At 28.9% G+C, this 25,440-nt stretch overlaps 1 protein-coding gene across 1 annotated transcript; it reads right to left on the bottom strand.

Moving 5' to 3' along the window:
* Positions 1 to 357: 357 nt before the first annotated feature.
* On the bottom strand, positions 358 to 18,826 carry LOC135924506 (uncharacterized). The gene is made up of 6 exons (XM_065459563.1): positions 18,813 to 18,826; positions 2,882 to 2,980; positions 2,303 to 2,475; positions 1,979 to 2,103; positions 1,622 to 1,749; positions 358 to 1,343 (listed from the first exon to the last, which is right to left on the bottom strand). The coding sequence occupies exons 2-6, from the start codon at positions 2,955 to 2,957 to the stop codon at positions 358 to 360; spliced, it is 1,488 nt and encodes a 495-aa protein (XP_065315635.1). The 5' UTR covers positions 2,958 to 2,980; positions 18,813 to 18,826.
* Between the last annotated feature and the right edge of the window lie 6,614 nt (positions 18,827 to 25,440).

Genomic DNA, 25,440 nt, shown 5'->3' with positions numbered 1-25,440 from the left:
ATATTTATATATAATTATTTTTATTTATAATAGGAAAAAAAATGTCAAAAGTTATGGGTCAAATAAAGATTTGAAATTGCTATTAATCACACTCTTTTTTATAAGTCTAATTATTTAGAAAACAATCTTATTTAGAGCCTTCAACTTATTAATATTCTTTGGTTAATAGTCTATTATGATTTATTTATTTATTTTTAAAAATATTACATAATATAAATCATAGTAAAATTAAATATTTTTTATAGAATAATATAAAAAAATAACTCATACAAAAGAATATTTTTTTGTGACATTGAAATCAAATCTCGTTTATAATTAATTTTAAAAAATATTAGAAATTTTGTGATTGAATTATTTCTACGGGGCTCTCTTCTTCCTGCCTTGTCTACCTCCAATTCCTCCCATTCCACCTCCAATTCCTCCCATTCCACCTCCAAATCCTCCCATTCCACCTCCAATTCCTCCCATTCCACCTCCAATTCCTCCCATTCCACCTCCAATTCCTCCCATTCCACCTCCAATTCCTCCCATTCCACCTCCAATTCCTCCCATTCCACCGCCAATTCCTCCCATTCCACCGCCAATTCCTCCCATTCCACCGCCAATTCCTCCCATTCCACCACCGATTCCTCCCATTCCACCACCGATTCCTCCCATTCCACCACCGATTCCTCCCATTCCACCACCTATTCCTCCCATTCCATCACCCATTTTTCCTATTCCGGTGCCCATGCCTCCCATTCCACCGCTCATTCCTGACGTCATAGGATTTTCATCGCTGCCAAAGGCTTGTTTTGAACAACGTTTAATATCCACATTCCAATACCAATCGTAGGGGCAATTTTTGACGAGGCGGCCTTTTTCCAGCGAACAATATATGAATTTTCTATTATAGAACGGATGGGGAAAATAGACTGGAGAAGAAAATCGGTTTAAAATGGAACTATCTCTAGGTGACGGAGACCCGCCTCGGGAGACTTGTTCTACAACGAGAGGTTTAGCATTGATGGTACCTGGCAAGACCTGAACCCTGTCGATATCGTTCGATCTGGCACTATTACTACCGATCACTATGGAATTAGTGTTCATTCTGCTGGGGCTTTGGCGGGAATCTTGATTCATTAAGACCGGCATCCTATTATCGTTAACGCGAAAATTTCTCCTGAAGTTTTCATCTCTATCATCGAACCTTAAATTAGGATCGTTCGCGTTAAACTGGTCTTGAAAACTAGCTCTTTTTTGGATCGATTTGGTGTTACCAGCTGTTGCTAAGGAATTTTCGGCGGAAGAAGATGCCAAGGATCTTTTACTGAAAGTGGGCGAGTTTTGGCACGGGTCTGGGGCTTTAATTTTTTTTTTATATTCAAAAAAAATAATCCTTTATTCCCCTTTTAGGAAGAAATATAAACATTTGGTAATTCTTTAAACCAGATTAGTGATCTCTATTGAAAACATTTACAGAACCAGATAGCTCCCCCTCCATTTTTTTTTATCAGACCCCATCCTAAACTAACCGGGGTTTTTTTAAACCCGAAACATTGAATTACGTTAATTTTAACCCAGTCTATACGTCGGTTTATTCTAAGGCGGATTTTAAAAAAAAAATATATATATATAATACTTAGATCGATTTCGCAAATAAAGTAAAACGGGACGTAACAAGCCGCGTTAACTATTAGCACTCTATAATTTTTGAATTCTAAGGCTGCACATTTTCCTTCTTTAGTTGGGAAGCCGTAATCCCATGGTCTGAATAAAAAATATAAAAATACGTTGCATTTATTTACAGTAAGCCCGATTCGTTCGAGACACGCGAAATTAATCGCCAGCGAAATCACAGCTGATTCATCACAGCTGATAATACTTTTTTGAAAAAATACGTCGCCATAAATTATACCTATTTTATATTGGCGTAATTATATAAACTTGCAGCTTTACCCCTTAAAAGCAAATTTTGGACTAAAATTTAATTTTTTACGCGTTATAAGGAATCGGAGTTTCGTCGATCCATTCCCAATCACCGACATTGGTTGCCCCGATCCAAAAGTACTGTTTATCGCAGTCCGTACCTTTGCACACTGGCCATAAGAATTTGATGAATTCCTTTTAGGGAATTTTGTTTTTTAAAAAAAAACAAATATTTATATGATTTTCAAAGGTGAAACTAGATTAAAAACCAGTTCATATATTTTTCTAAAATTGGCGCTAATTTTTAACAAAAGTTTTAAAACCTTCCGGCTGACCATGACTTGAAGAAAAATAGGGGGAAAAATAAATGAATATATCTCAGTATTCCACTCACGTATTCGCCTATATCATCGATAACCAACAACTTTCCGAATTTATGATCAACGACGCATTGCTGAGTGGCGGTCTGCCAATCCACGCCTTGGCCAGCTTCTTTCCAATAAAATTTGTAGCAGCTTATGGATCCTGGTCTCTTAGTATACCCTTGTGGACAGACGAATCCTAAACCTTTTTATTATTTAAATTTTTTAAAAAATGGGGGGAAATTTTTGGTTATAATTAAAAAGGAAAAGGATCATTTAAAAAAAATTTTTTTTTTATTCAATCGTTAAAAGGAAAAGGGAGCTTACTCTCTAGAGTTAGAATCCATGCTTTTATAAACCAGAAAAAAATTTTTTGTACAAAATATAGTAAATTTTAAACATTGAAAATCGACCAATAGGCCGCCTATAAAAAAATAATAATACTTTTTTTATATATAGTAGAACTAACCCCAAAATGGCATTATTTAAAAATAGAAATAAAAAGCATAAGAAAAGTCTAAATTAAAGTACACTGAAGCTTATAATTCCTCAGGGAAGAGGGTGTTGCTGTAGTAGGGGGGAGGGTTAGATGGTAATGAAAATAGTAAAACTTGCGAATAAGGTATCTTGAGCTAACGTTGTCACCGATAGCAGGAACGCGAGGAAGAATGTAGGTATGAACTCCATAACAGGGAATTGTATATTTTTTTCTAAATAATTAATTTTATCTTTGAAAAAAAAGAAGAAAAGATGGTATTTTAACAAAGTTTTTAAGAATTTTCCAAAAAAAAAAATTATTATGATTTTTATATGAAAAGGAAGGAAAAAATCTTTTTTTTGGATTAAATTTATTTTTTGTCACCTTTGAAGAAAACAAATCGATTGAGAGTTTATTCAAATCACTATTTTTAAAACTTAAATTTGGACAATTTAAATAAAATAATTTTCCTTTTTGACCTTTAAAAAAAACGAAATTCTTAATTCGTTCTTCCGTTTTTCTTTTTGTATTTTCAAAAATAATATTATGTAAATTTAATATTATATTTTTTTTAAATTTATTTCAAAAGTAATCTTATAAGTGTAAACTAGAAGGGCCAAATTTCAAAAAAAAAAATGGTTCGGAAAAAATTATCACGTGACAGGAAAGCTGACATTTTCAGCTTTTTTTTTAAACCCTTTTTTTGTAACTAAAAAAAAAATTAAACAAAAATATAATATGATGATAAAAATAAAGAAAAGATTAGATATATATATATATGGAAAAAAAAATTAACACTAAGATTGGAGTTGAACCAAAATAGATATAATTTTGCCTCGCCTTATTTCAGATCCATAAAGCCAGGCCTGTCACTTAAAAAAAAATTATGAATTTTTTCTTCTTTGGACAATAAAATACGTTCAATTCAATATCATTCCTAAAAGCATAAAACAAAATATATATTATAAATTAAATTCAGTGTTCTGGACCCGAATTTGGGTTCAGGAATTTTAAATTCTATTTACCGGAAATGCTGAGAACGGGGACATAATCGAAAACCGATTTTTCTAAAAGAGGTCGAACCCGCTTCGGCCCATGTTACCCCTAATTTGACGGGTTTTCATAATTTGGTCTCCGTTTGGTCTGCGCTCTCAAAATGCCCACCTTTTTCTGATTGTTATAAAACGAAATAAAATATTTTCGGGTTCTAAATTAATTTCAAAAAAAAAAAGAATGCCTTTTCCGCGTCCATGACCCACCTAACACTTTGGATACGATATAATTTTGCGTCATTGAAATTTCAAGAGGGTTACTGCATAAACACCATACATAGTCAGGGCCCATCTTATTTATTGTCAAATGGCCTAGAAAGTAAATTTAGAAGTCTCTGAATGGGTCTATAACTGTCATGATTCTTTAAAAACATCTGGGCATGGTCGGATCTTTAACTTGGTTAGAATGCTCATATTTATAAATATAATTGAAAATGGCAATTAAATCCTGGTCGGGTCCAAAAGTCCTCTATAGGTCTATTGCATAAAAATAGATATAATTAAAAGAGAAGGTTAAGGGTTCCTTTCAGGCAAGACTGGCATGTAGCCCTAGACGCGATCTGTCCGTGGTGGCAGTGGTTTCTATACCATCACGAGTCTCCAAGACGAAATATCAGAGTTCTGGACCCGCTTTGTTTCAGAAGCGAATTTTTTCTTATGGAACAAGTTTTGCCAACATGGACCAATTTTTGGACAACCATGCCGGGGTAATATGGAACTAGGCGGGTTCGGACTCATTTTAGGAATTGGGTAAAATTCAGAATTAGGAAAAATGTCTCCTTTAAAAAAAGGAGAAGAGGCAACATGTGTAAAATTATTGCCACACGTCAAAAATAATATAACACGGGTAACTCCTAAAGAAAATCATCACAGGTCAGCTTTCGGGAGTTTGACCGACCCGCATAAAAATCTTAACAAACGGGCCGGTTTAACCCTAGCCTTCTAATATCTAGCTTTATCTTTTCTATGACTGAGCCACTATTATAGGCCATATTCGCATCACATTTTATCTAAGCTTTATACGCCTAGATTTTGTTACTTTAATACAATTTTCGTGGTTTTATGTATTTTTTTGTGTATCATTATCAATGACATATAATAATACCTAGAACGACGATGCATTTATTAAAAGTGAATCAATGAAAAACAGCTAGGGACGCCAAATTTTAAACGAGGGGCCAATTTATTCCTATGTCTGACACCAACTTTTATTAAAGAATCGCCTGATCGTCGAGATAATATGGGAAGCAAGTTATCAATTTAATAGTAGTTTTTAACATGAAAATAATTGCTGTATGGGTTACCAAAATGGCGCAGCTGATTCACATTCAACGACGCTTTCAAATGCATTATTATGAATGCATCGTCAGTTTCTAGGTATCATTACATGTCATTGATCATTATCACTAAAATTATAAATTAAAATGGATGCTAAAACCATACAAAAAAAATTAATTATAAAAAAAACAAAGTCAACCTTCAATTTTTTCATTTTATTTTTACCTTATAAATATTTTCAACGGTAAATTTTTTTATTTTTATTTTTATTATTATTAATATTTTATTATTATTTGATCCTTTATGTTATTTTAGGCCTTATATGTTATGTATAAATTTATATATATATTTTAATAGCTTCTTTTAAAAAGTATTCTATTTCTATCTAAATAAGGTTAAAATATTTATTTGTTTTATATATATAATATATATATTTAAATATAAAATATTTATGGCTTAAATTATTCAAGGTCAAAAATTAAATTTCGTTTTTGGAAATAAAAACTATATATTATATAATAAAAAAGGCCAAAAAAAATAAGTAAGTTTCCCATTTAAAAAAAATTATAAAATTTTGAAATATAAAAGAATCCTCCTATAACTAGTGCTGTTAAGCGGCACATTTTGAGCCAATTTTTAAAAACGGCTAACTCATTATTTCATCCAGAAAGGTATTACCCAAGTTTGAAGATTTTGCTCATAGAAGGAACAAAAGGTCTAAACATACATAATCTCGGGGCTTAAAAATATTTTTCTGGTTAAAATATTGAGTCAGCCGTTATTAAAAATCGGCTCAAAACTAGCCGTTTAACAACAATACCAATAACAGTAAAAAAAAAATCAGAGTTTGAAAAAAAAATTTTCTTGATCATCCGATGATCAATATTTTGATTTTATTCATAAAAAAAAATCCACGAAAGATTTTACTTTATAAAAAATATTTTTGCAAAATATTTCTTTTTTTAGAAAATTTTTAGGTAAAGATTAAATCTTAAAATATCCTGATTTGAACACTTATCGAGAAAAACTACTTAAAGAAATCTTCTTTTAATTTATTTTTTAAAGAGCATTCTGAGTTTAAACTTTAACCTATCCGAAACGTTTATATATCATATGTTAGCGTCAATGTGTTTTATTTTCCGACCACGTGTTCGGTGTTGTTTAAACAGCTCAATTTTTAAAAAACAGCTGACTTAATATTTTAGGCCCAAAAATGTTATGCAAGTCTCGAGATTTCATTAACAGATGTTCACAAACCTTTCTAACATTCGTGAGGCAAATAAGCTTGCGTTTTTAAAAATCGAACCGTTTAAACAACACTAAATATTTTATTTTTTTTCAACTAAATTTTAATTTATATGAAATGTATTCTATCATGTTTGGATGGAATACTACTAAATTTCAGACAATTTGGGCCATGAATTGATATAATTTAAACTAGTTTTTTTTTCCATAGATTTTTTTTATAATAAATTTATAAAGGACTCAGAGGTTAGCGGTAAAATTATCTAAAATTCATAAGATAGGTATTCCAAACAAGTTTGGAAATACATTTCCGGTGAAATCCGATTTTAAAAAAAACATACACAAAAAATGATTTAAAGTTGAAAAAATAATAAATTGCCAGAAAAAAACACATTGACGCTAACATATATATTGATATATGAATCTGACTGGTTCTTTGAGTGTATATCATTAATATAAATTTTTAATGTGTATTTTTGTATAATTTTTTGTTAATATAAAAATAAAACTGAATCCTTAAGAATCCAGGAGAAATGACGGGGGATTACTATAATCATCCGTCGAAATTCAGGGTAACGGTACCGGCATCATTGTTTAGATTTATTTGATAGAATCGGGTTTAATATGTACAGAGATATAGCACAGCCCCGACTAAGATATTATCCCCCTCAAATATGGTGTAATAAGGATTTATTAAATACCCCTTGATTTTTAGTATATTGCCATTAGTCCAGGTGGCTAAAACACAGTAGCGTCAAATTAAAATCTAAATTTGAATAAAGAAATAACAATCGTATACTTTAATGTATACTTATACTTTTATTATAAAATTTTTTTTTATTAGTGGGCTTTGACCTTTTAAAATGAGGGTTCATTATTGGACGCGGCTCGAAGAGGCTTCTCAGCGTCATTGATATTTACCTCTGAGGAGGGACTTCTAAAGCGATAGTTTTGGAAGATATCATAAACACTTTGGATCTTGGAAGGTCAGTATTTCTAGAAGGTGTTAAAGCAAAATTGTATTTTTTTTTAAATAAAAGGGGGTATATTTTATACACTCAATTTAACAAAATGAACTAGTTATAAATGATTGTGATAAGAAAAATTTAAAACAAAATATTTAGATTATTATGATTGAATGTGATTTTCATCAAAGTTTGAAAAAAAAAATTTTTTTTGATTTTATCTTGTAAAAAGACTTTTTTATTCATGAAAATTACAAATTTACTTATAAAAAAAATTGTTAAAACAAAAGATTTTGGAATTTTTAGGTAAAATTTGATCAAAAATCTATTCTTCAAAAAAAAAAGTCTTCAAATTTTTGCTTAAAAAAAGTTTTAAAACTCTATTTTGTTATACCGAAAAATTTGCAATAAAATATAGGTAGATTATATTTTCCTTTAAAGCATTGTAGTTTTTCTTTAATAAATAAAAAAAACAGATAATATTAATATATCCCCCCCCCCTCTCATCCCCATAAAAAAATGTTTTTTCCCCCCTCCCTTACAATTCCTGTAAAAAAAAGTCATTCCGAAGTGATTATAATATTATTTGCTTCCCTCATTTTTATAAAAAAAAATTTATCATATAAAGAGATATAGACAGGAAATAAGACAAGAAATCGATCATGAAGGAAAGGTAAAGGAAGCCTAGTAGGAAATTGTATTCTGTTTTAATTAATTTCGATAATTATTTTTTATTCAAATTTATGCAAATGATATGCAAATTACATGCTCGTTAATAAAAAAAAAAATTAGGAGGAAAAAAGAAGAAAACGACGCAAATTGCTTTATCTTTTTATTTTTTTTTAATTACCCTAGCTATACAGATTTGAAAAAGCAAATATAAACATTTAAAAAGTTAAATGGAAAAAAAAATTATGTAATTCAATCCAACCTGCTTTATATCTTTTGATCAACAAAATAAATAAATTTTAATATGTAAATAAATAGACGCCGGATTATTTTATTGTTCCATCTCCTCTTTCACTCTTTCGAGGCTAAATTTCCAATTGGAACGCGTCGAAAACGCTAGCATATAACAATTGACCGAACGAATAAAATTTTTTTGATGCGATCAATTTTTCTTTGTTAACAAAAATATCCTTACAATTATTTTATTTTATTTTTAATTTCTCAATTCACCGGGTAAAATCGCGTAGGTTTCTTTCGCGCCGAATTTACTATTAATTTAAATTCATTTTTAGAGCGTAACGATTATTTTTTTTAATAGAAAAAAAGAAAGAAGGAAAAAAAAAGAAAGAATTTGCGAGAAAAAAAACTAACGATTTAAATTTGGAATCATAAGCTTTTATGTAATAAAATATTAACATTTTTACGTTTTCCCCAATATTTAATTATATAATTTAGAGGCCTCATGAAAAATAACTTTTGGTCAAATCAGAGTTAATTGTTAGAAATATTAAAACTTATTCACGCCGCGTTAAAAATCGTGGGAGAGTGGGGGGGGGGATTGGACTAACAACGATATTAACATTGTGAGCGTAGTGTCCGGAATTTTAAAAAATACCGCATCGTAATTTAAATATTAAAACGGGTTAAAATCAAACACTCTGACTCAAAGTGGACTCTTGGTAATTTGGTTAAGATGGAGGGAATCGTTTAATGAATAATAATATATATAGTATAAGAAGTAAGGTTTAAAACAATCGAAATTTAGTCTAGATTTTAAGACAAATAAGTCTGAACCACCGGGGCTTAGAATGTAGTGCTAGAAAATTCGTTTCCATTTGGATCAGACTATCAAAAACTGCTAAACCGCCAAAATGATGACTTAAAACTTCCTCGAAATCCCCAAAAGAAGGAGATGGGCTCAATGCTTATGAATATTTTTTTTCTCATAACGCGCCGATTTATCCGAAAGCCTACAAATGCTACATAGAAAAATATCATTTTTTTTGTTACAATACTCCATTTACGATGATCATTACTGTATTTCATATGATATAATTCAATAATTCCAAAAATATTGAAACCTTAAAATGAGATTACGCAATTTTATATTTATTCTTCAGTTATTCACGCTAAATTACATTTTAAAAATAATTAATATTAAATGATTAGTATAATTAAAATAAAAAGAAGGAACTTATAAATGTATAAATCAATTAGGAATAAAAAATATGACGAAAAGGCACACATAAAAAAAAATTATATGATGAAATTTCAATAATTATGACAGTTTTTAATTTTATACATTTATTATAAAATTTAAAAGAAAAGAGAAAGTAAATAATTTCTTTTCATTTTGCCCGCTTCAATCATAAAGAATTTTTCCTTACAGGAATTTTATATTTACAAATTTATAAAAATTTTTATATATAAAATATAAATGTTTTAAAATTTGCGATATTTTTTTTTAAACAAAATTTTAAAGAAAATCTTAGCAGAATAAAAAAATTAAATATTCAGTCTGGAAGGGGTAATAATTAGTTATTTTATTTTATTTTTAAGTGTTTAGAAATCAAAAAAAAAAATTTATTTTATTTCTTTATTATTGTTGAATATTGATGAGTTTCCGATAAAATTGAGGATTTCATAAATCATAAGTTTTTTAAATAAAATATAAATCAGGTTTGTTCTTTACAAAAAAATATCGATTTTCCACTTATTTCCAGGCCTGGTAGCCAGGAAAGATTTATATTCTGAGAAATAGGAAAATATCCCTTTCTTTGGAAGGGATAAAGCCATTGCTCAATGATTTTTTAAAAAAAAATCTTTCTTTCTTTAGTTATACATTAGCTAGAGCCCAAATCGGTGTTCAAGAAGTAAGAAAATGCTAGGCGCCAAAAAATAAAGTAAGTCAATGTGAATGTGTAAGCGAGCATCCAAGTCTAAATACTATGGTGCTTATAGGGGCCTCGAGCCATTCATACCCGCCGTATTTATCGTTTAGTTGAAGAATTTGTATATGGCTGATATAGGAAGGGTTAAGACTACTTTGTAGTTTCTTTATAAGTAGTTCCAAGATTGATTTATTAGAGATATTCCCAGAAGTAGAAAGGGGAAAATGCGAGACTCCCAATCACTTTAAAAAAAAAGATTTTTTCCCACTTCCGTTTCACTTTCGAATTTAAAGAAACGGCGTACCTGTTAGGATTTTACCTATAAACCCCTAATAAGCGGAGCTTTGGCTTGGGTCCGATTTACAGATATTACTCTTGAACAATCTATACCAAGAACTTTCTAATATTTCGAGTCGATCCATTTTAAATATTTAATATCCGACAAAATCCAATAAACCACCTCTTCTCGATTACACCTAGATACCACAGAATGCTCACCCTAATGACATATAATAATACCTAGACTAAAGATGCATTTGAAAGTGTCGTTGAATGCAAATCAGTTGAACCCGCTATTTTGGTAACCTCATATAGTAATTATTCTCATGTTAAAAACTACTATTAAATAGATAACTTCCTTATTTCGATGATCAGGCAATTCTTTAATAAAGTTTGCATACATAGGAATAGATTGGCCTCTCATTTAAAATACTGATATGGGTAATCAAAATGGCCTCCACAGCTGTTTTCATTGATGTACACTTTTAATGAATGCATCGTCGGTCTAGGTATTATTATTATATGTCATTGGCCTACCCAAGGAAACTATACTTTTTAATTAGAGAAAAGGCGATATTGAGACAAACATCAATAAGTGTATATGGCCGAAATAAAAGCCCTTCCTATATTCCGCAAAATTACTTATGCCAAGAAATGGAACAAGGCATTGGAAATATCTCCTTCACGACATATTACGCCGAACATAATCTAATATTTTCACTTAACTCTAACTTGCTATGATTTCAATTGCTATCTCTCTTCCTTAATAAGGAAATATTGATAGCTTCGTGATTAATAAGCTTAAAATTTTTTTTATTATCAAAATTAAGAACATTTTGAGTGTGCACATGTAAGCCATATCGTACATTTGAATTATTCCTCATCTTCGGGTCATAATATTTTTTTAATTTTACAGTTTTATACCAGACGGAAGAGATGAAATTTATTGTATAAATCGTTATTGTATGACATCTCGTTAAGCTATAACCCCAATAACAAAAAATACTAGAGGGTGTAGAAAACGGTTTATGGCAAAAATAGCCATAAGTTGAATACCGAGAAATTTTCAATAAAATGATTTATTTTAAAACCAAATTTGAGATATCTTATGTTCTATGGCTGAAAATTTATTCACGTTAATATTGTTACCCTATCAATAGCTTCTCGGTTTTCCCTACCATGGTCCAATTTGCCCTGGTTCATAAGCGCAATAAAAGTCATAGAAAGGCACTAATAGCCGATCTTATGATATAGAACTAACATAGTCGATAGAGGGGGTAAGTTTTGACTTAATATATTACTTGCGGGAAATGTAAATTTCAATACCAAATTTAAAAAATAAACCTAATTATCATTTTTTTTAACATTTATTTTCGCAATAAAAACATATTTTCTAGTATAAAATATTAATGAGTTGTCGTAGAGCAAGTATTATTTTTTTGTCGAGAGAATACAATTATTTGATTTGGTAATCAATATTTCGAAAAATTGTAATAATTAGTTTTTTTTACAATAAATAAAATTTATACTCAGGCGTTCCTTGGTGGCGCCGTTTTCCGGTCACCCCTACCCCATAAAATCTAAACCCGTGAATGATTTCCCGACAGCCTTGCCAAGTTTATAAGATTGGGATACTCTTATTTTCCTCTCAATTCCCGCTAAAATATAAAACAGAATTAGATTAATTTTTACTAAGCGTTTTTTTAAAAAAGAATAAATGAAATATATATATTTAATAATTAACAATAAATTTAAAGAGAGAAAATTTTACACAGAATATTCATCACAGACAATTTTCACGACCCGAAATCCTGCCCGCGCTCCATACAAATAGGGAAAATTTTAACGAGTCGTGCCGAGCAAATTAGTTGCCGGATTATGATTGGCTAAACTTGTGTCATTTTTTTTTGATTTCCAAATCGTATCGTTCAAATGGGAATGGGAAAAAATCCCCGAAAAATGTTATAATCTGCCAGGTCCTCTCCTAAAAATAAAGCTGTATGCTTATTCCTATTTTATTTTAGGATCCCGAAATCACTATTCAGAACTGATATCTTCGAATTCTAAAAGGAGGAAAGAACGAACTAACACGCAGCCGCGAGAAAAAACGAATTTCCTCATTTTACGTAAATATTTGAAATTTAAATTTAACATGAATGATAAAAACTATCTTATTTTTCCTAATCGTAGTCTAAACAAAAGAATGCTAAAAAATTTTTTAATTTTCATGAATTTTTCTCTTATTTTTTGAGATAAATATTTTATAAAATATATACATAAAGCAGCTGTTAATTTAGTTCAACATTCTATATTAATATGTTCCTTCTTTACATATTTACAATAGGGCCGTGTTTAGTTCGCTTAGGGGGCGGGGGGCAACATTATTTAGGACGGCTCTATTTAGAATTCAGATTTTGCCTAAGTTTTATATTGATTTTTAGAAAAATGTGTAAAATATTTATATTTATATGGAAAACAAAATTTTCGATTTAAAACCTTTGTAACATATTATTATACGCCCGCGAATAGATTAATATGGCGTAAGATATATATATAGTTTATTTTCCTCTTCTTTTTTTATTATTTATTTTGCAAATCCTAATACAATATCTATCTTACCCAATCCAAAATAGTAATATAATTTTCAATATAAAATTGAATGAGAGGTCACAATGAGCAGATATTTTGTCATGTCCAATTATATGGGTTTTGATTAATTTTAAGCTCTTGGTAACTTCTCTCACCAGAGACAGCTGGTTATGAGAATTATTAAAAAAAATTCTTAGAGGAATTGGCATGTATATCAATGACACACAATAATACCTAGACTGACGATGCGTACATTGAAAGTGTACATCAATGATAACAGCTGGGGACGCTATTTTAGTAACCCATACCATTATCGAAAATTTTAAACGAGAGGCCAATTCATTCCTGTGTCTTTCTCGAACTTTATTAAAGAATTTCCTGATCATCGAGATAATAAGGAAGCACATGAGAATAATTATTGGTCATTAAAATGGCGGGTCCAGCTGATTTGCATTCAACGACGCTTTCAAAGATTAAATTTTTTTTAAAAAAAACAAAAAAACTTGTCATACAAAAATGAAAAAATAAATTTAAACTTAAAACCCTCAGCACTAATGTTGTTAAACGGCTCGTTTTGAACCGATTTTTAGAAACGCCTAACTCAATATTTTATCCTGAAAAAAAAACCACGCAAGCCTGAAGATTTTGCATGTAGAAGGAACAAAGGTTCTGACATCTATTTGCGAAATCTATCGATATTTAATATTATACTATGTATTAATAAGATATTATTTTATAATTTTTTTTATTTATTCAATAATTTTTTTTTAAAACAAAAAAAAATATGTCACAAAATTTCGCGTATACAAAAGTTTTTTTGTTTTGAATTTTTTTGAAAAGACAAAATAAAAAAAATTATATTTTATAATTTAAATTTATATATTTTATTTTATTTTTTTTTCGTTAAATTTTATATACTTTCTTTACTACCAAAAAAAAAAAATTTTTGTTTGAAAAAAAGAAGATATCACATACATTTCAAAAAAAAAAAAATATTAATATATATTTCCGCATTTTCCTTTTAACAAAATTTAAATATCTTTTTATATATTATATATTTTTGGTTATGTTTAAATATTCTATTTAACATTGTCATCCTTTTTTCTTATTCTTTTGTCGAGCGATATCTAAAATAAACATTTTTTTTATATATATATACTTTATATAATTTTGTAACGCCTTCGTATGTATTCCTTTTCCGAAGGATATAAAAACCAATTAATTTTTTTTTAAAAAAAATAAAATTCCCATTTAAAAAAATCATAAAATAGAAAGAAGGAAGATTGGTTTGTATTATTTTTATTTTTTAAAAATATTTGATAATTCCGAAAGTGTCATATTTCTTTTATATTATTTGGTATTTTGTTCTTTTTTTCTTTCTTTCTTTCTTTCTTTCTTTCTTTCTTTCTTTCTTTCTTTCTTTCTTTCTTTCTTTCTTTCTTACCCAGAATAATATTACACAAGCCTGAATATTTTGGTTTTGGATGATACAAAGTTTTGGACATCCATTAGCAAAATCTCGAGGTATAATAGTCAATATTTTCTAATGAGTTAACCGTTTTCACTAATGCCATCAACACGTTTATAAAATAATCGTGTTGAAAAACTTTTTGTCTGGAGATGGCCTCTTTTTTTGCCGATGTCATTTCTAGGTGAAGGACTCGATTTGAGCCGATTTTTGAAAACTCAATATTTTATCTCGAAAAATGTTACGCAAAAGCCTGATGATTTTGCTGAGAGATGGTCTCAAAAAAATTTGTTTGACATCTATTAAGCTAAATTTCGAGGCTTAGACAATATTTTTTCTGGCTAAAATAGAGACGTTTGACACCACTAGACATTTTTGCCTACAGCGTTTTCGTTCTAAGGTGGCACCAATCAGTGCTAATAAGCGCCAATGAGTATCAATAAGCTCCAATGAAGGCTAGTTTAGTAGCCAAACCGCTAATTTATTAACCAAAGAAACCCATAAGTTCCGATTTAAATAGCTGAATACTCATCATTAATAAATCGGCCATTTTAATTGATTAATTCTAAAGAGTATTTTGTTTCTTTTTATACATTTTAATGTTATAATTCGTTAATTATATATTTTCTATTGTTATAAGTAACGGATAAAACTAATATACCGAGTTACACTAGTTCGAATGCCAAATATAGTTTTTAAATAATTCATTACACGACAAACGGCTCTCATTGCCATTTGTTGGGACTCGGTTATACTTATTGGCGTCTTTTAGGCCAAAAAATATACGCGAAATGTCTATTGGCGATAAGCGCCTCAACCATAATACAATTTTTTTCAAAATTTGTTCCAACCTTGGGCCGAATATTTACCTCATCCCATGGCGTATCTAGGAATACATTTTTTTAAGGTCGAGTCTCAATTAAATTCCCATTAACTACGATTAGATGATAAATTTGGGCACACCACTGCCTACTTCGAAATAGTGGGAAATATTTTTTAAATTTTTTTTTGTCCATTTGCGTTAAACCTCTATAAAGCGGTTTATTGTTTTTTTTTGGTTGCATTCATTCAATTATATCAATAAAATTTTATCATCTTTTTAACATTTCATAATAACAAAATTAACCAAGAAAACATATATAACGAGATATCGTTAATTTAAAAAAAATAAATAAATTTAGGTTATATTATTTTTTTTTGGTGGAGGGAAAGGGCACAGAGTAAATAAATTCAATTCATTTATTTGGTTTAAAAAAATTGTAAGTTATATATCTTTATTTCATGATAAAAATCAGCCTGCAGAGGTAACATTTGAACGGTCCGGCCCGGATTTTTAAAAAAAATTGAGACCGGGTCTGTAGGCCTCTGTTAAAAATAATAGGCGTTAAAGGGTAATTACTATATTTTTTAGCCGTTTAAGCCAATTTTTAGCCTAAAATTGTCACTTTGACCTCAGAAAATTTCTTAAAAATATAGTTGAGCTGAATTAGCCGACATTTAGTCCATTACCCAACTATAATGTTTTGCAAAAAAAAACATCTAGGAAATAAATAAAAAATGAATTATAATTTTATAATAAAACAGAATATCAACATTCTACCCAAGAAAATTCTCACGGTCTTTTATAGGGACCCAGAGTGAACCGTAGCGAACCGTTGAATTCATTATAAACCTTTATAAATATCTGAATCGTAACCGAGAAAATAATATTTTGAAGGAGTAAAAAGAACCTCTATATTTCTACCAAAATAAAATAAACAACTTTACATTTTTTTTGCATTCTTTTTCTTGTGGTGTATTACATATTTTACCATATCTGCGTCGTTATTTATAATAATTATTAAAATGATCAAATATTTGTATAATATCCATAAGAAGTATGTATTATTTTTTTTTCACTATGACTTAAATTGAACCAAAATCTTTTAACTGCTTCACATACAGTATTAGAGCATTCCCATTTTAGTACGCAAAATAACTAATTTCTAGATTTTCGACTTAGTTGGATTTATTTAATTACTTTAGGTATAATATCATCACCTACCCATGAGTAGTTAGATAGAAGGGTCATTTGTCCCTTATAAATTTCAAAATGACCAAATTTATAAGATTTTTAATTTTATATAGTATCCTTTATCTAGCATTTATGACGAACGTCTTTTTTTAAGACATAAATACCCAACGGTCTTTTTTAAGAACCAATGAACACTCAACGGCCCTTTTAAGGGTCCCCTAAATTTTAATTGAAGTAAATTAGTTTTTTTGATTCAATAATAATGATAAATTATTTGCATTTATTTTAAGTGAGTCAAAAACATAATTTATTTTTTGAAGTCTAAAAAAAATGACTAAATTGAGAATGGCCATCATAACTCTTAAAGTAATGATGGAAAACTTCAAATTTTTTTTTATTTTATGATTATGTAATTTAATTTACACAAAATGAGTTAAAGGAAGGAAGGAAGGAAGGAATGAAGGAAAGAAACACAAAAATCTAAAAAAAATATGATTAAACTGAGAATGGACATCATAACTCCAAAAGTAATGATGGAAAACTTCAATTTTTATTTATTTTATGATTATATAAGTTTGTACCAAATAAATTAATCCAGAGAAAATAATTTATGATCCTATAATTCATATTATTTTTAAAAAATAAAATATAATTTTAAATATATTACGCCATCTACCGGAAATTAATATATGATTTTAAGATTTTTATCATGGGTGTTATATTTATCTATATAATATATCTGTTCTATATATATATATATAAATGAATTTTAGCGAAATTGCTATAAAATTTTTAGTTATAATTTTCAAATTTTAAATAGTTTAATACGATATATGTCCATTACATTTTGTATTTTAATTTCACTACAAATTTTCCTCTTTATTCAATTAACGTTTTTTCAGTTTTCATAAGTATCATGTTAATCATAATCAATCGGGCATAAATAAACCTGGTATTTTTTCTAAATCAACTTGATTATTAATTTTTTTCTATTGTTGTATATCTCTTTATAATATATTATCTGAATTTCTACTTTCATCATAATTTTGATTTTTTTATAATAATTAATTGGATTCTTAATGATAATAATTAATATTTTAACTATTTTTTTTATAAGTTTTATTTTGAGAATTATTATTAGGATAATTAGATGCATGATGAATTGAGCTAGGTGTTTCTTTTATCTACATTATTACATACTAATTTTAATCTAATCATTATTTCCTCATATGTTGATCTTTTATCTTTTTGGTTCCATAGCTTCTATAACCTCAAATAAATTGTCTGATAAATTAAACATTAGCTTTCTAGTGTCTATTATAATCACAATTTAAGAAATATTCTTCTATTTTATCTATAGATTTATTTATATTATTTTGATCCCACTTTGGATAATCCATTTTGATTCTTTAAGTTACTATATTATTTTTTTTATTATTTTTATACGACATGTTTTTATTATCTCTTACGTGATTTAGAAATTAAATAAAGATAATTTTTACAAAAATTTACAAAAAATCCCAGTTTCAGTCATTCCAACATTTAGACTACATATAATGCACAAATTGGACATCGATATCACTAATAAATTGTGGAGAATTATAAATATAAATATTTTACTTAATTACAAATTGTATGATTTTATTTTATAAAGGCATATAAGATATTTATATTTGGCAGATTTATCACCTTATAGTGGATAAAGATGTTAACTTGATATTTATAGAGTGATTTAAATATTTTAAATTATAAATATACAATAAAATAGATTTAAAAAAAAATATAAATTAAAACATCATTTTGATAATTTTATAAAGTCTACGTATATAATCTATTATAGGATAAGGTTGTAATATGCTAGATTCTTAATTTATTATCAAATTTTAAAAGAAAATTAGATTTAACATTATAAATTATTACCGCGTTTTTGTATTAATGTATATATACATATGTAATTTACTATATTTTATATAAACAAATAAAAATTTATTTCCTATTTGTTCCAGACTTATTTTTCCTCCCCCCTTAGGAAACTATGTTTAAAGTACTAAAAGATTAAATATTTCTAAAGGAACTGTTCACAATATTTAAAATGCTATGCAATAAAACCAAGATAACATCTTATTTTTATATATTAATTTTATATTTTTATTCTTATTTTGTATAAGTTTATGTATACATACATAATTTTACTTATGATTTTGATGATTTAATATTAAAAAAAAATTAATTAAAAATGGTGGAAAATAATCTCACTTTTTATTGCTAAAAATAAAACAGATAGTGAAATGTTTTTTGCTAAAAGTAAAAAGTCTTGATAAATTGAGTAAATACCTTGGTTCCAACGAGGCCCAGATTAGACAGGTGATGATTGGCTTTTTAAATGACTGATCCATATATTTACTATATTATGAGATTCTGTACTTTTAGCCGACGATATCTATATCCAATATATTTGGCCCATCTTTACTAAGATGTATTATGCATCCTCTTGGAAAATGATATTTGGCTCACGATTTTATATTTACAAAAAATACATGAAATGTGAAAGATAAATTTTAAATATTTAGTAGCTTTTAATATCGGAGCCTTCCGTGGACGTTTCTAATTTACCAAACATCGAACAATTAGTGAAATTTTTATTATGACTGACCAAGCTGGTCAACATTTTAAAAAAATATGTCTTGAATTTACCCCCCCCCCCCCTAAAACTAGAACAATAAAGTTATAAGTGAGATACTAAAATAATATTTATTCAACCATATTAACCATCCATTATTAATATGAAATTAATTCAACCACTTTTCTCTAACAAGCTCATCGAAGCTTAGACAAAATATATTTACAAAATTTTTTGAATGAATATTGACAATTTCGTTATATCTCTAATGAATGTAGAGATTGTATTGAAAGAGTAATGATCTGGATCTATCGTCAGAGTTCAATGTAAAAATTAAATATTCATTATTTAATATTTTGCTCAAGATAAAAATGAATGATTGAAATTATTTAAAAAAAATATGTATGCAATTTTATTATAAAAAATTTATCAAATTAGAAAAGGAATTATAAATGTAATTACTAATAACAGAAAGTGTAATTAATTATCATTACTAATTCCTCTTTAAAAATTGGAATTAATTACAGTTTTACTAATTACAAAATAAGGAATACCCAGCCTTGCTGTCCCTTCATACTAAATGTAAAAATAATTATTTTTCTAAAACCAAAAAAATATAAAAAAATAAGTGTTAATTAGGCCACATATTTTATTGTATATAAAAATTGATACATCCTCTATCCGCTAGGTATCTAAAATTTAATATAAAATATTTACGAGGAAAAAAAAATAGATTCATTGTTATTAATATTTTTATTAAAAAAACATCTATAAATAATATTACATAAAAATCATAATATGATATCATTCACTTAAAAGCGATTTATCGAACATCATCATTTTTTTTCTCTTTAGCTTTCACCTTTTCTGGTGGTAAGCTCCTTGAACATCTCTCTCCACTTTATGTTATTCATACAATCTCTTTTATCTAATTTATACTTCTTTATATTGGTTCTAACTTTATGGCCCCATTGAAGTTTTGGCCTTCCTCTTTTACGTTTGCCCATCACTTCCAAACTCTCAACCTTATTTCCTATGTAGTTCATAGGCCTTCTCATTGTGTGCCCATACCACCTAAGTCTGTTTACCATTATCTTAGTCTTAATGGGTACTACCTTTAAACTAGTATTCTTGTACTGCGCATCCTTTCTTTTTACCCCAGCATTTATCCTTAGCATTCTCATCTCCATAGTCTGTAGACTTCTTTTCTGATTCCTTGGTTGGCCATGTTTCCGAACTAGATAGAATAGTTGGTTGTACTATGGAACTGTAAATTTTCCCTTTAATTTGTATGGGATTCTTTTGTCAAATAGCACTGATAAAGATCTTTAACTACCCTTGATTAATTTTGCTCTTCTTTCTCTATTGTGCCGTTTGTTTGTTCAATTGCCGATATCTTCCATTCATTTATATCAATGCTCTCTGTTTAATCTCCTCCTATCACCATATAATCTGTCTTTTCACTAATTGCTTTTAGGTCCATGCTTTTCTAGGATATTTATCCAACTCACTAATTTTTCTTTCATTTCAACCTTGTATTCGGCAAGTATCACAATATCTTCTGCAAATATCATATTCCACGGGACTGTTTGAGGTATGGACTGTTCTAATACATCTATTACTGTAATTAAGAGAAGTAGGTTGAGAGCCGACCCTTGATGAACTCCCGGCTATTGTGAAGCCTGCTGAAGTACCTGTTGTGCTACCAACCATTGTTGTATGGCCCATATACATATCTTATATTATTCTTATATATTTTTCGGGAATCTTTTTATGGCGTTGTGCCCATCAGATAAGTTTTCTTGGGATTATATCGAAGGCCTTTTCTAGATCGAGAAAGACCATGTGTAGCTTTTTGTTCTTTTCCCTGTATTTTTTACTCATTTGCCTAATTGCGTGGATAGCATCAGTTGTTGATCTTTCAGGCATAAAGCCAAACTGAGTCTCTCCTATTTCGATTATGTCTCTTAACCTTTTTTCTATTATTTTTTTGTAGAGGTTAAGACAGTGTGACATTAGTTTTATGCCCTTGCAATTTTGACAATTGTGTGGATCTAGACCAAATTCCTGCGTACGCGCCTGGGACAGACATCGTGATAGGATCTATATAGCTCTCCCTTCATTTTTGAGGAACCTCTTCATTTCCCAGTATTTTATTGTATAGATTTGTGAGGAAATATATTACATCATCTCCTAGTACTTTAAGACTTTCTATTGGAATATCATCTTGACCCCTAGCTTATTCTGATATTAGCTGTATAATGTTTTGTCATGGGAAGTGTTCATTTAGATGTAGTATGTGAAAGTTGAGAAGTTCCTGAAAATATTCTTTCCATCTATTCATTATTTCTTTTTCCTTATATCTATTTTCCATCTTTATTTTTTATTACTTTCGGAGCTCCATTTATATCCCTAGAAATCTTTTTCGCTGTTTGGCTAATCTGTATATTTTATTATGCCCTTCTTTGGTATGTCATTCTTCATACATGTCATTGAATGCCATAGATTTGGCCCTAGCCACCACCTTTATAGCTAATCTCTTGGATTTTTTGTATCTTGTCTTGTCATCTGGGTTTTAGGATTTGTACCATATTTTAAAGGGCTTTTTTCTCCTGTATAGTGGTTTGTACCTCTTCATTCCACCACCATAGTTCTTTGTATGATTTGTTACCTCCCCTTGTCAAGCCTAGTGTCGATTTAGCAGTGTCTATTAATCTGGATGAAAGGTCTGTCCACATTTTTTCACTGACTTGTGAGGAATCTATACCTCTTCATTCCACCACCATAGTTCTTTGTAAGATTTGTTACCTCCCCTTGTCAAGCCTAGTATCGATTTAGCAGTGTCTATTAATCTGGATGAAAGGTCTGTCCACATTTTTTCACTGACTTGTGAGGAATCTATTGTTTCAATGTTTGCATTGATTGCAAAGGCATCTGTCATTGTTTTTAATCCAGTTTTATCTTATTTTGAGTGGATTTATTTGAGATGCGTAAATCTATGACTAGTAGCTTGTGTTGCACGGCGATATCTTCTCCTGGGATGACTTTGCAGTCTATTACATCTTATAATCTTCTGCGAGAGATTAGCATGTATCTATCTGTGTTTTCCTTGTACCACTTTCATATGTTATTAAATGACTATCTTTTTCCCTATAGTAGGTGTTTATTAAGGCAAGGTCGAAGTCTTGCGCAAATTTCAGTACATGCTCTCCTTCATCATTTCTTACTCCGTATCCAAAACCACCATGATGCTTAGCTATCTCTTGCTTTTCCCACATGCGCATTTAAGTCACCACCTATTATGACTAAGTCATCCTTAGGGATTTCCATTAGAGCTTCATCAAGGATAGCTCTAAAGTCATCTTTCTCTTCTTCCTTGCAACCCGTTTGAGGAGAATATACTGAAAGGATGTGTAGTATTGATTGACCAATGCAGAGTTTTATCTTCATTAGTCTATCAAAGATCCTGTTGACTGCTACTATTGAGGAGGTTAGATTGACTGAGGATGATGCCGACACCGTTCCTATTGCTAACAATTCCATTATAGTACAATTTATACCCATCTCCAATGATTAAAGTTGACCTTTCTATTTCGTCTCTTGTATGCAAGCTATGTCAACTTTTCTCTTGTTCAACATTGATGCCAATTCTCTCGTCTTACCTTTAAGTGTACCAATATTCAAACTTGCTAATCTTGTCTGTTACAAGTCCGAACTTAACTCAGGGTGTTAATGCAGTATTGGGAGAGCTAATTAAGAATCAAAGGTGTATTAAATCTATATAATTAAAATAAAGGATTAATTTTAATAATAACGATGACTAACCACTTACTTTTGAGCACACCTAAAATATATAATCTAAACTCTTTTAAATAATTCTACTTTATTAAATTGTGGACTTACTTTTTCTTTATTAACTTTTTCTTTTTATTAAATTTCACACAATTTTCGAAGAATCAACATATAAAAATTAAACAATTTTCGAAGAATCAAAAATATCAAAATTTAACAATTTTCAAAGAATTAAAAATATAAAATTAAAATCTTATTATTCAAATATATAAATCTAAAATCTAGTACAAATATTACCAATTTTCGAAGAATAAACATATAAAAATTAAACTATTATTATTCAAATATAAAAATCTTAAATTTCGTACAATATTAAATTTACATAATACCATAAATTATAAAAATGTTAAATTTCGTACCATATTAAATTTATATAATACAACATTGTCTTATTTGCTTTGACCTTTATTTTACTTTTCACAGGATGGAGGTCTACACCCTGCGCGTCACTTGGAGGGAACGCCCTAGCTTTCATATTCATATTTTCATTTGTTTCCTTCATTTTGTTTATTGGACAATTATCCTTAGCACCCGGCTGTCCAGGCCTGTCGGTGACTTGGGTATCATCTCTAAGATGTGAAATTCATCTTACCATATATCTTTACACATCTTTCATCAATGAAAAACCTGAAAGTTTTTATGCTCCTTACCAGGATTGAACCTGCGTCTTATGCGTCCTTCTGTTTCCAATCATACATCTAACCCATTAGGCCACTCCGGCGATGTATCTCACATCACAGGAAAGAAAAACAACAGGAAGTGAATTAATCGATTGATAAAATGGTTTTCAAACGGTCTTTTTTTTTAGCGAACATATTCAATATCTCTAAAAAAAGACCGTTTGAAAACCATTTATCAATCAATTAATTCACTTTCTGTTGTTTTTCTTTCCTGTGATGTGATAATAAATAAATTTTCCTTCATTTCCGTATCTTCCACTCTAATCCATTTCCCTCCCCTTTCTCTCCAAAATAAATAAAATAATTTACAGAGTCTATTAACTTAACTTATTACTTTTTTGGTATATATTTTTGGAGCGACAAAAACAAGATGACCTTTTAAATGTATGATTGAATTAAAATTTAAAAAAAAAATGGTTGCCTAAATTTGTCAAACTATTTTTAATTATATTTATATTTTAAAAAATAAAATCGGAAGAAAATCGTTAAAAAAACGGGAGAAAGCGGGCACATATTAAAATAAAAAATGGGGAGATTACGCCAAAAGCGGGAGATATGGCAACCCCTGTTATATATCTAAAAATAATAAAGTGATAATAAGGATGTTAAAGGCTCGCAAAAATGATTTTCTTGGCTCAAGCCAACCTGGAAGTAAAAAAATCTGTAGAGACCTGATGAAATATTAATTGCACGACATGGTCTTGTAAAAAAAAGTAAGGCCCGACCCTTTATAGTTTATGTTTTTTTTTAAAAAAAAGTCGGCCCAAAAATGTGTTAATTCGGAATTTTATAATTTGTTTTTGGGTTAATATGAAATCATTGAATGTCTAATAACTTCTGAAACTATCTTATTTATTATAAAATGAAGATCACTTTATGATTTGATGCCAAAGAAAATAGGTATATTTTTGTTTTATTCATTTTTTGGTGAAATGTGTTCTATTTTGAAATGTTGTTTATTGACTAAAAATAAAAATTATAATAATTAATCTCCAAATTATTAACTCCTATAGTAAAATATATAATAAGGACAAATTAAAATGATATGTTTGATATTATAACTTAAAATAATAGTAGTTTTGTAGTAAATATCAAAAATATTCTCGTACTAAAAAGCCAACTCAAAATTATTTTTTATTCTTTCAAAATTCCACTATTTATATTCATAAAGTTAACCATTTTTGAATGTAAATGATAAAAATATAAGTTTAATGCGTACTCTCGTAGGATATCGACCTTAATCTTGCTTTAAGTTCCTGACACCACTGCAATAGTTCCTACATTTCTGACTGGTAATTTTCTCCTCACTCTCTTTGGGGTTATTTCTTAACTATTGTTTAATCCCTCCACTATGTTTAAAATATATTCAATACTTTTTTTCTAATAAATCATCTTCAGTTCTCTTATCGAATAAATACTCTTCCTTCCTTTTTCCTTAATTGATCAATATTTCCGTTTTACTTACCCTCTATACTTACATCATATCGTAGCTATATCCTAATACGCTAATGCCTTTTCCCCATTTTCCTTTATGCGCGACCACGCTTTTCCATTTGTATCTAATTTTTGAGTATAATATTCTAACCTTTCCTTCCTGTTCCCCCGTTCAAATATTTGTTTCTAGCTTTAATTTTTAATAGCATTTTTGCTGCTCTGTTCGTATTCTTACCCCGGTGCATTTCTATAATTGTATGAGAGGTTAGCTAAATTGGTTACTAATTCCTCTTCGTTTTCTTTTAGTCATGATGCTAAGTTTAAAAGTTTCCAACTAAACGTTCCGCTATAACGTTGGTATGTGAATGACGTGGAC

Source organism: Gordionus sp. m RMFG-2023, chromosome 2 (genome assembly GCF_954871325.1).
Source record: "Gordionus sp. m RMFG-2023 chromosome 2, tfGorSpeb1-WG-v2, whole genome shotgun sequence".
Lineage (NCBI taxonomy): Eukaryota > Metazoa > Nematomorpha > Gordioida > Chordodea > Parachordodidae > Gordionus > Gordionus sp. m RMFG-2023.
Note: the sequence above shows the minus strand (reverse complement) of the source record. Positions and strands in the feature narration are given on the sequence as shown.